The sequence below is a fragment of the Xiphias gladius genome, chromosome 7 (genome assembly GCF_016859285.1).
Source record: "Xiphias gladius isolate SHS-SW01 ecotype Sanya breed wild chromosome 7, ASM1685928v1, whole genome shotgun sequence".
NCBI lineage: Eukaryota > Metazoa > Chordata > Actinopteri > Istiophoriformes > Xiphiidae > Xiphias > Xiphias gladius.
Genome location: NC_053406.1, coordinates 5,938,166 through 5,955,565, shown reverse-complemented (window position 1 = coordinate 5,955,565; position 17,400 = coordinate 5,938,166). Strand labels below are relative to the sequence as shown.

General features: G+C 41.9%; 1 protein-coding gene across 1 annotated transcript in view; it reads left to right on the top strand.

Annotated features, from left to right (window-relative positions):
• Window positions 1–4,360: 4,360 nt before the first annotated feature.
• Window positions 4,361–17,400, top strand: part of LOC120792060 (calsyntenin-2-like) — a 252,906-nt gene continuing 239,866 nt past the window's right edge. The window contains exon 1 of the mRNA XM_040131067.1: window positions 4,361–4,613. Within this exon, the coding sequence (XP_039987001.1) occupies window positions 4,550–4,613 (64 nt within the window). The 5' untranslated portion in view covers window positions 4,361–4,549. The remainder of the gene's footprint in view (window positions 4,614–17,400) is intronic.

Sequence of the window (17,400 nt, the reverse complement as noted above, 5' to 3'; positions counted from 1 at the left end):
TTTAGAACTAATGTGCTGTTTATTTTATTTGTAATAAAGAGGCTAATACTTCCAAAACACTGGTACGATCCTTTAATGTTTCAGTGGAAACGAGAAGAAGCGAGGAAGCAGGGAGCAAAAGTTAGGTTGGGTGAAACAAAAAGAGAAGTTCTGAAATTTTTATTGTCAGACTGGAGAGGAAGTAATATTTTCTTTTTTTACTTTTTCAGTTTTGCAATTTTCAGTAATGGGATTGAGAGATGTGAGAGACTTTGAGCAGATGACAACTTCTGGCCCACTTCCTGCCAGTGAGGCGCAGCAAAACGAGGCCGGAAGGCATTTTTGCAGCTTCAGACCTCTGCATGATGTAGGCGGCATCAAAGCAGCGCCACCGACACTTCCTCAGAAAGAGCCGCGGGGAAACACCAGGGGGATGATGGTCTATCTCTTTGCCTCTCTCTACCTCCTCTCATCCCTCCCCTCCCCTGCCTCCACTATCCATCCTCCTCTCCTCCTCCAGCCGGAGCCAGCTGTCAGTGGGAGCATGTGGAGGCACTGCACTCTGTCAAACACACTAACAGGAGAGCATGGGAGGAGAGGGGTGGATAGAGAGATCTGACTGTGGTCACAGTAGAGTGATTAGGCCATGTATAGAGCTGAGGAGAAGACGGAGGCATCGGGAGAAACAAAGGAAGGGTGAAAGAGGAGATATGGGATGAAAGATGGGACAAACATTAACACAGCAGAGTGATCGCTTGATTCAAAATGACCTCTCAGCTGAGGGACAGATAAGAGGAGAAGGAAGGCGCTGGTTGATTGTCCAAAGGCACAAGATGGAAGATGAGCTGTTTTGTGTCCAGGAGCAGCATCTGACAGGAATGAGACTGACAGCAACAACAGCAGGGAGCCATCTGGCTTGGACCTGCTCTACAATCTCAAGTTGAAATTTATTGCTTGGGAGAAAAAACATTAGATTCTAATGTAAATGTCTAAACACATTCCCCACAAGCTAATGTTCAAACATTCAAATGGACCCTGGTGTAAGAAATGTACATATAAGGCATTCACTTCTCTATGATTATACACCAGATAACAACACAATGGACCATTGGTTTCAGCAATGAAGGAAGATGGCTTTTCTATTCTCTCCATGTGTTCAGTAAATGATCAAATTAAGATGCATGAGCGTGCTTTTCTATCTGTCACACTTGCTGTGCACAGAGGGATCTCCACCCAGGCCTTCTTAGCTGAAAAAAATAAATAAATAAAAATAAAAAAACGGTGTGTGTTTGTGCAAAAGCATTCATGGCTGTATATTACTCAGATGAAATGTAAATGTAGAAAATGTACTTTCAATCTTCCCTGTATATCATATTCTTGCTCCTCAGTGACAAGACAGGAACATTAACATTATATTATGTTAGGTATTGTTATATTGCATGGACAACCACATTGTATCCCGGCACATTGTGTCCCAGCACTAGTTTGACCATTCACAATACCTACTTGCATTGTCAATTATATAGTATTCTGGATTCACCGATGCTGCTATCTCCTATCTATAACTCATAAATCTCTGTAAAGTGCCTGAAATGTTGCTAACATGAGATGATTGCAGACTGTAAGTCCGCTTTAGTGACCAAAGCTTCTACACTGCATGTTCCACTTTGTGAAATGTCACCTAAGGTGCACTGAGGGCGACTCATTAGCACCACAGTGCTCCGCAGCAGCGGATCATAAATGGATGTGGAGTGAGCCCAGGCCAGCCTTGAGATTTGGCCCAAGAACCTAAATCAATACGAAACAAAGCTATTACATCTATGGTACCTCATTGCAGTCCAATGAATTTATGATCAGAGTTTCTTCACAAAGTTGATCTAATTGCAGTGCTGCAGGTCATTGTGATTGTTTATGCTGTTTTAGGAGCGGACAATGCACTGTATGAGATTTTTAGGTCTTCCATGGTTTGGACAACCTTAGAGCATTCTTGTTCCTCACCACCAAAGAAAGCTGTGTTCTCTGCAGGCAGCGGTGCTTTGAAAAACATCTTATTGAAATTCTAGTTGATGCTTTACTTCTTTACTCTTTATTTATTACCCTACACTGTAATCATCAATTTGAAACTAATATCCCCATCTTCTTGTTATTGTTTTCATCATCACTTAGCAACCTACACGACAAATGGCCTCCTATAATGTGTGACATTAATCTCTCCAAAAATTGAAATACTTACAGGACACAAACAAAATTGCACATTAAACTACTCAGCCAGGTTAGATTGTCTAATACACACAGTACGAGAGAAAGTTTTTTGTTTTTTTCCTCTGGACTCTGAGCAGACAGACGGACACAGTGTGATATCACATTAGTATCATAGCTTGCAGTTCACTATTCCCCGGGTGGCGGGTACCGTAGCCTAGTGGGCATAATGTGTGTCTATAATGAAAAAAACATCGAAAACCTAGAGCGCGGAGACTGAATTCTAACAAAATTGGCCATTTGCAGCAGGTTGTAACTTTGAAAATAGCCTTTATGAAAAAATGAAAGTATTTTGCCTGATGCAGTCCAGTCACCGATATAGAAAGTCCTATTAAACTCAGAAAATAACCTGGGCTGCTGAGCCCCCAGGCGATTTGCCTTGCTAGATTAAGATTAGTTATTTTGTGCAAAGCTTTTCTGTGTTACCATATTTGTTTGAACTGATTAATGGCAGTAATTTTTAGAAGATCTGTGGCTCAGCTGTAAAACCTTGAGGAATATATTAGTTTATATTGTATGTCCTAAATGTTCCTAAGCTATGGAAAAGCAACATTTGATATTATAGCGAACAAGATATTAAAAGGGACCTATATTTTCATCGCTTTTGTGGTAGTGTTTTTGGTAATATTAATGTAATAGTATGATAATCACTAAATTATGCTATAACTATAAAGTCAAAAAAAAAATTGTCATGTTGCTTAGGCCCCGTGAGGGTCACAGCGCCTCAGTTTGAGAACCACAGCTCGTTTTCACTGTTGCTCTTTTGTACACAAGCCCAGGAAAGCCTTTTTGTTGGCTATACACCACTTAGGTCATTTCCCAGTGAAAAGAGGGACCAGATTTAATTTCATCACTTGATGGTGTGGATTCAAATCTGTGCATTGTCATCTGTTTGTATTATTATTTTTCTCCCTCTAGATAACGCTTGCAATATTTTCTCTGCTTCCCAGAATAATCCTTAACCAGCAGAGATGGTCCAAGAGAAAAGTTCCTTTGAGATAGGCTCCTCAGGAAAATTGAAAAAGTTATTATTAATCCTACTGCCCAGGACCAACAAATACACACGCACACGCTCACATGCATGCCAGTAACACACGCCCACACACACCTTACAGACAAACTGAAAGAATGAAATGAGGATTTTTTTTTTTTCCCAGTGAAACACGGGAAACGGCAACGTTCTCTCTAACAAAATGAGCCATGTCGCTCAGGGATTTTTAATTTTATTGCATCTTTCAGAGAGCAGTGACAATATCTGAAATTTAAGAGGCATTGCAGAGACTTTCTCTACGATAGAGAGATGCCAGGGTAAATGTCTTAGCATTTCAGTTATATGCAAGTCTTAGTTTAACATATTTCTGTTGTAGCCTGCATGACATATTAAAACAGTTTCATAACGATGATATGTTAGCACAATTAATCAAATCCTGAGGCAAGCAACGAAAAATACTCTTGTCTTTATGTGTATGTATGTATGTCTGTGGTACTCATTATGAGTGTACATAATTTAACTGTATGGCATTTTTCTCCTGCATCATAATTATAGCATTACTGTATGCACTTATTGTTCTTTAGTGATTTTATAATTGGTAGTGATATTTAACTCTAATGGTATTATAAGCTTTTATTGGCACCAGTAAGGCTCTCTTTAGGCATTTAATATTACATATGTTCTTTATTTAGGGACTTGTTAATGGAGTCAGTCACAATAAAACAAGGTGGCCAATGCTTTTCAAAGTACTGTTTTCAGGATGGATCCCTCTCCAGCGTGGCAGGCTCCCGGTGAGTTGGAGTGGGCTGGGATGCTCCACGGATAGGAGACGGGAGGAGGAGAGAGGGAAGGGCGGAGGATGAGGGAGAGAGAGACAGACAGAGAGAGAGGGAGAGAGAGGAAGAGGGAGATAAAAAAAAAGAAAAAGAAGCGCCTGAATCCATCTCTCTCCTCCCTGTGACGTCGCTTGGTCTGGTCCCGGGGTGCGCTGCTCTTTGGTCCCGTCTCAGCAGAACAACCACTTTGGCTGCTGCCTCGACCGTCCACACAAGCTTCGGGTGCGACGCGCGCGGTGCTGTGCTGTGCGGTGCGGGTACCCGGTGTCCTTCTACTCCACGCCGCCTGCCTTGTCCCACATACCAGTGAACTGTTTCCACACTCTGCTTGAAGAGGTAGGAGAGAACCCGAGGCGCTGAGTAAGAGGAAAGAGGGCGGACAAGAAGAAGGAGAAAGAAAGACAGAGAAAGAGAGAGGAGGAGAGAAGAGGAAAGAGGTCGCCGTAGTCCCGCTCCTTCCCCGGGCTCAATCTCCGCCGAGAAGATGCTGAGAATAGCCGGCGTGCTGGCTCTGGTGGCTCTGGGGTTGAGCGCCGCTCACATCAGAGGTACGTAGGTGAAGGGCAACTTGCTTTGTGCGGTGCGCTTCTGCGAGTGCGCTACGGCTTCATCATAGGTAGATGTGTCCACCTAAGGCTGGGTCTGTGTGTCTGATGTTCTTCATCTAGAAAACGATCATTTTCCTGCAGTGCTCCTCTTGGACTTGTGGAGATTGGGCATTTAATTACTGTAACTGTACAGCCCCTAATTGCGCTTGAGTGTATTTGTTTTATTTTACCTGGCATCCCTACAGCAGTTCCATGGAGACTTGTGTGTCTGTGGTGCTGAACACCGAGCTTACTGTGACCTTATTATAGCCTATTTTTTTGGGTTAATTTCATGATGGACTCGTAGTTTTGTTTTAGTGCACTATCCCCTTCACATTTGTTGCAACAATCACTAATATTTTTTTTATCAGGGGCTGGATGTAGGCAAAACACCTATACATGGTTAGATGTTGTGAGACTGTGGGTCTTCACTGTTAAGGTCTATTTGTGACTGATGGGTAAAGGTAGGTGGGAGGAAAGTGTAGCAGGTAATCTGTGAGGTCCTTTTTGTGTCAAAACCTGACTTGAAGTAGCATTTGAGATCTTCCAGTACCTTTCAGCGTGTTTGGAATTGGAAATGGGCAAAATATCATTAAAAGCTATGGTGTTATTTGTACACATGAGGCCCATAACTAGAACACCCACTTTAAACAGAATTCACACAACTCACTTGAGGACAAAAGTCCCAATTTGAAACCATGAGCAAATAACTCCCAAAGCATGAAAAAAACAAAAAAAACAAAAAAAAAAGGAGGAGGAAGATGATCATATCTTTGAGAAACAAATCTACAACCACTGAAGTAGCTGTGGATGCAGACGTCCTCTACAGGCAACAGCTTTCAGATTGTGGGCATATTTTCAGGTTCATACCTGTTAGCACGGCAGTAAAAGTTCAGCTGCTGCAGGCTTTGTTTTTACAGAATAAAAGCTTTCACAAATTCACCCACTCTTTGATGAAGCCATCTGAAAACGTCTGCATTATTTACATATGTAAATTTAGTGAGATTTATCAATAGGCTAATTTAATTAACAGCTGCATTAGCTCCTTAAAATTCCAAAACAAATGACAAATAATCCCCAAAGCAACAGATATATGATAATGACATCCAGATGTCATAAATGTGTGCCATACTGTTCATTTTTGCGTCAACACTGAGCTAATTTTAGGTCTACCAGTGTCACCATTGCAGCGGGACCGGTCCGCTCTCGAATGCGCCTAGCATGTCCCGTAGGTAAGCGGGTAAATGCGGCAACAGGTTTGTGCTAATCGACTCCCTGTAGACCGAGGCTGGCCTATACACAGCCAAATAACAAGGTGACACCTGTCAGTTTTGTCTGGCAGCCAAGAGACGGCACAAGTGTAATACACTGTTCATCCTCCTTACCACCAGACACATAAAGAGACTCCCTGCTGGTTGGCTGGCTGCACCTGCAATCTTTATCGTGTGTGGAAGGAGCACATATGCTGATAGACCTGCAGCAGGCTTTGACCTGGCCCAGAGGTCACTGGAGTTTCATTTTAATAGGATTTACTTGCAAGAAACAGTGGGATGACTAACATGTGCTGTTCTCAAGGATCTGTGTGCTTGCAAATTCTTGCAGAGGCTGTTTATTACCTGTTTGAGGATGTTGTGTATTAACCTGTTCATATATATAATTGTTAATAAATGTTCATATAGTAATACATTCATAAATGTAATACAGCAGGAAATAACAGGATAGCTGCATTGTAAGGAATGATTTATTATTTTTTTGTATCCAGAGCTTGGCTGTGAAGTAAACAAATTACTGCCAAGTCAGTGGGGGTGGAAAAACCAAGCACACCATGGTTCTAATTGATTCCCCAGGGCCACTGTACGGTGCAGTTAAATCCAGGAGAAAATAAAAGTGTTTCCGTGATCTGTCTATCTGCTATCTGTTGCTACACTGACTCTCGCTGCCTTTCCTGTTCCCTGTCAAATTTGGCAGGAAGCAGAACCCATAAGAAGCAACAAACCAAAATCATTTTCCGTTTCTTGCCCCTGTATGTGTTTTTCCATTTCAGTTTTTGAAATGACAACTGAAATAATGCATTGATGTCAAGTATGACGAAGGATCCACCTCCGTAGCGCCAATATGCAAAGCTGTTTTCCAGATAACTTTGAAGCATTGCTAACCCTGTCATTTTCTGTTTAGCCACCGTTTCATTGCAGGAAAGCTTGGACGTGCAACTTCCTTTAATCACCGTCACCCTCGAGCCATCCATTCATATTTAGAGTGCATGTGTGTGTGTGTGTATCTAAATGTGTGTCTTATCTACTTTAGTATGTGTTTCAAAGTTGTCAGTAATCAGAGCTAGTGCAAGCACTAGCATCTCTGTGTGTTTGTGCGTGTGTGTCTGTGTGTGTGTGTTCGTGTGTGTGTAGGTGTGTGCGTGGGTTTGCCCGTGCACACGCAGGGAGAGTGATAGAGTGCAGCCAACATGTTGACAGCTGCCAAGTATGCAAAAATGGGCGAGGAGGTGCTGTCGTTTACAAAGGAATTATTGCAATCGCAGATACATGCTGTGGCTCAAACGATTTCCCTAGGACCGACTGTGTCGCTGCTCGACAGGGAGAGTCTTCTGGCAGCGAAGCAGAAAGAGCTATAGAGTTTTTGCCAGTGCTGCCCCGGAGCCCTGCTTTTGTGTAATTCCAAGCAATATGAACTCTGAATTTAGATAGCTCATTACCAGCACAGTGTATTTTAATTCAGCTACCCACTGTGTGTCTCGTTGTTGGTGGAAGCTTTTTGCTGCTTTATTATATCTAGATAAACATACTGTACATTTTTTTCTGTCAGTAAACAGACCTTTGGAAGAGGCCTCTTAGTAACAAGCTGTAGATTTTGGCTTCAGTCTGACGCCTGGTTGTGAAGTTGCTGGATTAATTGACACAGGTCTTATAATTTTTGGTTTCTATATAAGGCTTCTGTATGTGTGGCTGGGTGTGTAAGCCCTTGCTTTTGAGTGTGAGGGATAAAGAAACCCAAGAGGATAGTCATTTGAGGATCCCATTAGCAAATAGAAAGGGGGGGGGGTGACAAAAACACAGAGGCAGATTTATGTCCCCCCCTTTGGAGAGAGAAAGTGTATTATGGGAGCACTCTATAAAATCCTTCAGCTAGGCTGTGACACTGAATGCGGCACAAATCCTGCTCGGCCAGGGGAGGCAGGGCTCAGTGACATGGAGGAACATCACAGATTTTATACAAACACTTGCTTTGTCCTCTGTTTTCAAAGCTCCTATGCCATTTGAGAAGTAGGAGGGCTTAGCTGCTGTGGCGATAGAAGGGTGCAAGAGCACTGATCCCAGCGCAGTTCTGCAGCCATCAGAGACAAAAGATAGAGGCAGGTTGGATAACTTTAAGCTATCCTCTTCAAACAAGGAGGAGAAAGAAGGTTCCTGTGATCCTGTGATCACTGATACTGGATCTGCAGCACGCCTGTTGACTCGAGTATCACACGTTTTTATTAATGAGAAATCAAGCCCTTCCTTTCTGCCTCAGTGTTAAATTTCAGATGAGTGTAGGGGTAGTTTCAGATCAGTGTAGTGTTGAGGGGGTGTTTGTTGTCTCCTTTCATACATACACAGAAAGTCACAAATGAAGCTTGTATCAGATCTTAGTATTGTCTGCTTTTCTAAGGTATTCCACCATGGCCTATGCACTACATCTTCCTCCATCTTTACTCTAGATACAATATCTGACTCCTTTGGTTCTATCTCCTGTATTTTTGTCTCTTCAAACTCTATTGTCTTTTTAGATACGTAAGGTGGAAGGGGCATGGAGTGGAGTCAGAGTGTGCAAGCAAGTAGTTCAGCTGCTCACAGAACTGGGTGCACCACTCAGTGTGGGTGTTTCATCTCTCTCCTCCTTTTCTTCCTTTTTTTTGAGTGGTCACGGCTGACCATACTTGGCAGCAGATATTCTGACAGCCAAGTCCCACTGATTTGCCCGACAAAGTGTAAGAGAGAGGGATTACTTAACCAGAGGCATAGCCAGAGTGGGTTTTGCAGAATGAAGTTAGAATCTGCAGTGTCTATTTGAGATGCATTTGGGAAGAGGAAAAGAAAGGGAAAGGGAAGATTCTCAACCTTGAACAATTTCACCATATTTAGTAGCTGCTTTTGGAGCTTTCAATCATATCACATGATTTTCATTTGCAGATAGAGTTTGCCCAGTTGTCATGGAATTGTAGATGTTCAAATATCCACTTTTTCTGAGCACTTTAAGGACTTCATATCTCTGTTAGCTTAAGAGCTGAGTACAGAAGTGTTTCAGCTTAATGTTCTAACTAGTCTGCTTTTGCTGAACGATCGCAATAATGGCCACAAGTGGCAATTACTTGATAATACTAATTAACAGTAAATGCTAAATTGTAGTATCACAGTGGCACAAGAAGAGAAGAGTCACAAAGTCAGCAAACGTTAACATTTCTACACAGAAATAACTATTTAAAGTTAGCTAACATTAGCCACCATACGTTACTGGTCCTACCAGACCAAATACGGCTGTGTAAGAAATGCCCCTGAATGTACTGAGTTGATTAAAGGTGCCTTCTTTAGGATGAATCCAACTTTTCCTTCATGTTTTAACATACTGTTTTAGGGAGCCTGCTTTTGATTGTGACAACAACTGGCACTTAGTTGAGAATGGTAAATGCTAAAACTTAGTCATTAGTTGGTGAAATGTAATATTTTTTACACAGCCATATAAAGTTAGCTAGTATTAGCCATAAGCTACTGGTCATACCAGACTGAATAAAGCTGTAGTGACAGCTATTTTACTGCTTATAAATTAAATTTTTCATTTGTTGGACAACGAATGTACTACACTGCATGACCAAAAACATGTGGACACCCAAACTCTACACCCATATGTTATTGCAGAGCATTTTATTCCAAAACCCTGGAATTAATCTGCTTCTGTGGTATAAATGCTTCCACTCTTGTGGGAAGGTTTTCCACGAGAATTTTTAACCTGGCTGCATGGATTTCCTCCCATTCAGCTACAAGAGCATTAGTGAGGTCAGACGCTGATGTTGGACATTAAGACATGGTTTACAATTGGTGTTTCGGTTCATCTCTAAGGCGCTGGATGGGACTGAGGTCAAGGCATGGGCATGGGTGCATTGTCATGCCTTCCATAAACTGTTGCCCCGAAGTTGAAAGCACTCTGAAATATCACTGTATGCTTTATATTTAAGATTTCCTTGAAATTGGAACAAAGGGGCTGAGCCCAAACCGTGAAAAAACAGATCCAGGCTTAAAGTATGAGGATCAGGTTTTCCATATACTGAACTTTCTTCCAATGTTATCCCTACAATATTCCCTGTATATGAAAATTGTAAATAGATGCAAAAATCTAATGGGCAACAGAGATGTATTAGACAGGGGTGTCCACATACTTTTCACTGTATAGTTTATTTCTTCTTTCTAAAGTTTTCAATGAAATATAAAAATAGTTAAGGCTAGATAGTGAATTTCAACTCACCTGGACTTTCCAGGAATTATTGTTTTATAATGTATCCAAAACTGCAGGCCTCTGTCTGAGTATGTGTGTATGTCCTCACTGCAGTGCCCCACTTAGTCCCCTCTTCTTCAGGATAATCAAGTTTGTTAGAAATTTTAAGTGCCTTGCCAGACTCTTACCATGCTCCCCTGCTGATTTGCTCTCATGGCCTGCAGTATATGCAATAGACACCACTTACACACACATACAGCCAAGAGCTCTCCAAAATTTTCGAGGGACTCCTTCTGCCACCTCTTCAGTCCTCCTCTCATCCATTTGTTCCTGTTTTCAATCACTTACTTCTAGTCCAACCTCACCAGTGGACTCTCTTATAGCTTTCAGTGGTGGTGACACATAGTGAGAGACGCACACACACAAAGACTCACAGACACACATTGATGAGTAGCAAGGGGTTACCCGGACAGACAGTGCTTGACCTGTCCCTCTCCACCCTCTCCTCTGGCTGACCTCAGAGGAGATGATCAGCCGGAGAAGATAGAAAGAGTAAGAGGACGAGTGAGAGGAGAGAGAGTCAGAGAGAAAGTTGCAGATCTTTGTCTCTGTGACTCATAAATCTTCACAGTTGACAATTGGAGCACTCTGAGTTGAGTGCAAACTTACTTATAGACAGCTCTCTGCTTTCAGTGTTGGAACTTACTTTGTGTGACTTGTATGCTTATTGTTAATAATAATAATCTTTCCATCCATGCATTCTCTATACCACTAATCCAATCCAGGTTTTCGGGGGGCTGACGCCTATGAGACATAGGGAAAAATAATATTATTCAATTGGTCACAATGCTCTACAACCGATATTTAACCAGCCCTGACAAATGAATCCTGATTTAATTTTCAGTATAAACTGTTTTGTGGTAAATGTCTTCATGCAAGTTATCCTACCATGCATCTGACCAAAGAGGGGCCTGCTGGCATATTAGAGTTAAAGGAATAGTTCAACATTTTGGAAAGTATTGGGACTGCTTCTTGGCCAACCAAGAAATAACTACTCAACCCCCCCTTTACACTTTGTATTTTTAACAGATTCACCAAAGGAGATGTGACGTGTTAATTAGTAAGCTTTACAGGTGCTGGTAGGTGCAGGCTTTGGTACCTTTGAATAGAGCCAGGCTAGTCAATTCCCTCTGCTCCCGGTCATTATGCTAAGCTATGCTAACTGGCTGCCGGCTCCATCTACATATTTAGCGTACAGACATAAGAGTGAAACCGATCTTCTCACCTAGCTGTAAGCAAGTAAGTGAATACGCATATTCCCCAAGATGTGAAGCTATGCCAGTTAAACCTGTAAACTGTCACTGAAATTGAGACAAAATGACAGCTTTTTGAATGCGCAACATTTGGTGTTCTGCATTTTCTGTCCACTGTGCGCGGTTAATTTGAGCATTTTCACTGAAACCACTGCCTATTATGTTCCTTTTGTTGCTATTCCAATGCTTTCTTGCTCACCATACAATACGTTAGAAAGCCAGTGTAGATCTACTGCAGTGTCGCTGCTAAGGACAGCTCCGTATTCAGGTCAGCCCTGCATGAGCATTAGTTGCCTGTTTCAGCACTGCGAACAGCAACACATGCTCTTCATTGTCAGTCTGCACACGCAACCCCATTAAAAAAGTGTTAGCACCGTGTATTTGCTAATGGTTTGCAAGGCTGATGATTATCCACAGGTATTGGGCTGCCGGTACACACATATTAATCAAGCGGTAATTGTTATTTTCTTCATTAGTCAACATTCCCTCAAAGCTTGACACAAACACACAAGCGCACGACACGCAAAAACACACAAAACAAGTAGCCCCTGTGTGATTTTTGCCTTGATGATTGCGTTTAGTGCTTATCACTTGCGTGTCTGTTCTCCTACCAGTGCTCAATTTCAATTAATCCATCCATTTCCCCATGAAGGCAACAGTTGTCATCCCATATAGTAGCCACTTACAGACTGAAGAGGAACTGCCAGAGCTTCTACCTATACATCTCAAACATTCCCATACATACACAAATAAATAAATAAAGATATGCTGTTGCTTTCCTATGGACATTTTATTTAAAAACATAGCCACATAACTATAAAATAACCATAAACATTTCCTTCTATACATGTAAACGCACAGACTCATGATGCTCAGGGCTTTTTGGCAGTTAAAGCTCCATCAGCAGGTGGTCCACAGATACGTCGCCCCTGATAAAAGGCATGTTATTAAGTGCTGGTTGTTGTTAGTTACAGTCCTAGTGTCAGCACCCCTGGCGTTAGTCCACCCTGCCAGCAGATGCTACAAAGTCTGTCACCCTTCTGCGGTGGTTATGATGGTTAGTGATTGGAGACAAGGTCTGCCTGGCTTTTGCCTGTTTACCTACAATATCTCTGTTCTGCTGTTATCAAACCACTGCTACTTTCTTTTCCTGTTCACTGAAATGTGAGTCATTTTATATTTCTAAAAGAAAAGGAGCTGGGTGCCAAACATTTAGTCTCGCTAAATACACTGTATTATCAAGCCTACGCATATTTAACAGGTGTTGATGCATCCTAGATTACAATAAAGACTGTGAAAGTGGCATCACTGCTGTTGTTTTGATGGCGGAGAGTGTTGTTTTTATCCTCCTTTAGAAATATTGTACGCTCACTGAAAATTGCAAGACGACCGACTAGTTGAACGCACGCACAGACATGAGACGAATGCCTGACACTGTCCTTGGTCCAATGCCACTAGGCAAGAAACAGCAGCAATGGAGCTATCAATTGTGCTGAAAGCAGAATTACTGGAAGGTTTTTGTCTTTCCATTATCTCGTGCCTTAGTGTAAGTGGGCATTTGCATACACCAGTATGCAGGAATATTGGAGGGGTGGAGATATGTGAGGACACACCAGGGACCTGACAGCCTGTGACAGCTATGATAAGACTGAGCAGCGATTGATGAGTGACATATGGACGGGTAAAAATGGCCAGGAAATGTGCAGCATCTCAATGATTGTGCTAAGCAGTGCTATTTTAACATTTAACTCTTACATAGTGAGACATAATGGTAAGCCTGGATGACTAATTTAACTAATTTACTAATGACTAGACTAGACTTTTGCCTAATTTAAAGGCCCTGAAAACCTATTTTGACAACCAGTTTCTTGGTATGGAGGATGAGTTCCTACATGAGGACACATTTTTCTCCCCAAAGTTAGAACAGTTTTTGTTCTTTGACATTTTTCTGTATTCTCTGTTTTTCTCTTTGCTCTTCTCACCGGTTTAAAGTGGGACGGACTTGGAAAAAGGTGGTGCCACGGATTTCCTTGGGCCAATCATTATTTAGAAACATTTAAATCAAAATGTGAAGTCATATTGTGATTAAAGTCTCTTTACAGGTCTTTGAGAGTGCTACTGCGTATGTGAAAAAAAAGCTGTGTAAAGCCTTTTGTGGGCTCAAGTGATGTCCCTTGAAATAACATTTGTTGGAGTTGAAGACTACAAGTTTGGAAACTAAAAAAATCTGTTGGCATGAAGTTAGAAGGAACGGAATTTACCAGACCTCTGTAGCCAGCCTGCATCTATGCTTGAGGCTAGCAGCTCGAGGGTACAATAGCTGCTATCAGCATAACACAATGAATATCCAACCGTATGCATGTGGAGTTACAATGCGACTAATGTGGGTGCCAGAGTTTTAACAAGGAAGAAGAAACTGTGGAATAAAAAAAGATAATATTTCTGGTTCTACTCCAGCAATTTTGATCATTTTTTAAAAACTGCCCTTTGCGAGTTTGACAGTGTTGCAATGCTAAAACTGTGGAGTACTCTTTTAAACTCTTAATAGCTAATAACTAAGTACATTTTTTTCATACTTTAAATTTGATTATTGAGTAGGGAATGTTTAATGTCATCGTTACACACGCAATGTTTTAACAAGTGAATCCTTGTTTCGGATGAAGACGCACATGTACATGTGTGAGCTTGCTGGCGACACGATTCACATTCCAGTTGCTGGTTTCACGCTTGTGGATGACCAGCTAGTGTTGAGAACGTGCAAAGAAACAAAGTAATATGGTAACAGTGGCAGAGAAGAAGAAGACGAGCACTACCTAGCAAACATGGGTATAAACAATGTGTGATTCAAAATATTCAAAGAACTGATTTTTCAATTGTCATATGAAGAAGTAAACACCTCAAACCCACACACAAAGCTTTTCGGGGAGACATACCAAACATAAACATGCCTTTGTTTGCAGAAAAACTCCACATGGTACACATTAGTTTAGAAACCAAGTTTTCAGGGGCTTTAAACTTGAAGCGCTGATTGAGGATTAAGAATGTGCAATTAGGAGTGTGTGTGTTCTTTCTGTATCTATCCATGACTCTCCCTAGCATCATGGTCACTGAGCCAAAAACTATAAAGCATCAAAAAATAAATAGTGTTCCAACAGTCTGAAGTGTATTGAGTCGTAGCCAACTATTCTCACATACCGGCTGCTCGGTCATATTTTCAACCCGCTATAGAAATCTAGGCGCAATGATCCATGAATCCTGCAACTCTGTGATGAGTTCATGGTGAAGTGTGCGCACTATGTGTGTGTGTGTGTGTGTGTGTGTGTTTGTGTGTGTGTATGTTATGAGTTATGAAAGGTGAAAGGCTGAAAACTTGAAATATTTCCATGTAATACGGTGTCCTTTTATACCAAGACATCTGTAGCGATTGTTTGCTCACACAGATCACAGACACACAGATCCATGAACACACACACATGCACAGGTGGAGCATTTGAAATGAACAGGTGGGACCGGCTTTGTGTAGAAGGCCTGTCATGGATGCAGCAATTTTTTCTTTCTGCTGTAACTGGGCCACTGACACGCACACACACACACATACACACACACACACACACACAGACACGTGAGCTCCTCCCCTCCCTTCTGTGAAGGTGCACCCCAGTTCCCTGTGGCTGTCGCACAGCACAATAATTGCATGCCCAAACGTGTGTGTATAGGTATATCTCTGTGTGTGTGTGTGTGTGTGTGTGTGTGTGTGTGTGTGTGTGTGTCTGTGTGTTTGTGTATTTACCTGCGTTGAGGTCAAATCCTGAGGGATGCGAGCTCTCAGCTGGGTTGTTTCATTTTTAACGGGGCACTCAGGGCCTCATTTGTCCCTCTGTGTTTTGGGAGAAATCACCAAGGTGCTCCCGTCTCCCTCCCCAGGAATAAAGAGGAGAATGAGATAGAGAGAGAGAGAGAGCCTTATATCATATTGGATTTGATATGATGGTTGATATTTGCATATTATTGCATATTTATTGCTAATCATCTGTCAATGTTAATAATTTTCTGCACTGCGTTTGCAATGTAGGTTGCTGATCTGTCATGCTAATAAAGCTTATTTGAATTTGAATTTGAATTAGAATAGAGGGAGAGAGAGAGAGAGCACTGAGTATCTGTAAGCCCTTATACAAGCCCAACAGGATGTGGTAGTTAACAAAAACCCACAATGTGCCACAACTTGATTGTTTTTCAAACCTGCTGTAGCTGCTGCTTTAGTTCATATTTATGTCCTGTATCTCTTGATCCTTTGCTCCGGTCCTGCAGCTGACAGCAGCCTGGCTGTAGCAGCTCCCCCTGTGTTACTGGGAGGAGGATCTGGGTCACCGTGTACCTGCTCCTCCCACTGCTTTGCATCCTCTCACTCCCCCTTGTTCATCCTCTGTTCTATCTCCCTCCATCTTACCCTCCCCTCCATGTCTTTTCCTTGTCAGTCTTTGCCTAATCTTTTACCCAATAATGTCAAAATTTCAATCTGTCCTTCAATCAGTCTTTTTTTCAGTCTTTCCTCTTCGGTCCTCATCTTTTTCCCTGCTCCTGCTGGGTTTACCTGGTGTAGCATTAGTATGGAGGTAATTACCGACGGCAAGGCTTAGCCAGGTCTTATCTCACTGTTCTCTCCTTCCCTCAGGATCCGGCTTTCCCCTTTCCCTCTCAGTTTCTGCTCCTTTCACTGGGACCTCATGGAGATTTGCCGTTTGGAAAGGCATTGGGTTAGGGTCATTTAAAAGCTAAAATCTGAATCTGACTTCTGTTCTAGTTCTGCCCTCAGAGTAGCTTTTTTTTGACTTTATTAAGCCGCATGTGTTTTATCAAGGCCAAACACACCATGAAGAGACTGAACATGTGCAATAACATACATAAACATCCTGGCATACATACATAGAGTATATGTACATACATAAAAACATGGAACTTCGGAAACTCATACATATAAACAGGAAAAGTTCCACAAGTATGCTGAAAACACATTTAAATCATAATTTATCGTCCTTTACACACATGCACTCTCTAAACATGTTTGGACATCACAGGCTAGAAGCTAACAATACGGCGCTGAATAATTAAGGTGCAATATTCATCCATTGAAACCCCCCCCCCAAAAAAAACTCTCCTTCACTTTCCATGCCCTCTATTTGAATATATTGTCACTCAGATACACTACATGGATGCCTGAGTGCGTGTGTGTGTTTGTGTGTGTGTATGTGTGAAGGTCACTCATTTCTCTAACCAGCACATCATTATTAAATCATGAATCCACCCCTGGCTGACTCACTGTTTGGTTCTCATGTTTTGGTGGGGTTATTCCATCAGTACGCGTGTGCCTTTGTTGCTCATGAGTGCATGTGTATGGTCTTTTTGGTGTGCTCATGCATGTGCAAGAGTGTGTGAGTATGTGTGTGTGGTCCTGGCTCCCCCTGAGTTCTCATTATGGTGAGAGGGAATGGCCGAGCCCAGCCCTAACATCTGTCTCTGAGAGTGGAAAGGCCCCACAACGAGTGCTTGGCCAGGGAACACCCTTGGATGACAGGCCGCTTTCTGCGGCATAACAAGTCACACCGCTGCACCTAGCTCTGGAGAAAAGTTCACTGCTCTATCAACCCTAAGATTTTTATTACATGCAGCATTTTAAAATGTCATTTATAAGCACAAGCTTTTAGCCATCATCCCAATTTATCTGTTTCTACGGGAAAAAAAACAGCAGTTGTGGCCGATATTGTCTTTGGATTTTTTATTTCTCTCAAATATCAATATTGGTAACATACTAAAAAAATCCAATATCGGTCAGGCTCTGGTTTTAACAGGAAATTTGATCTTGTAGAATCAAATCGAGTGCAACTCGTACTAAAGCTTTCATAGCTTCTAGCATCAACAGATGGTGGAAAGAGTGAAAGGCTGATTGAAAAAAAAAT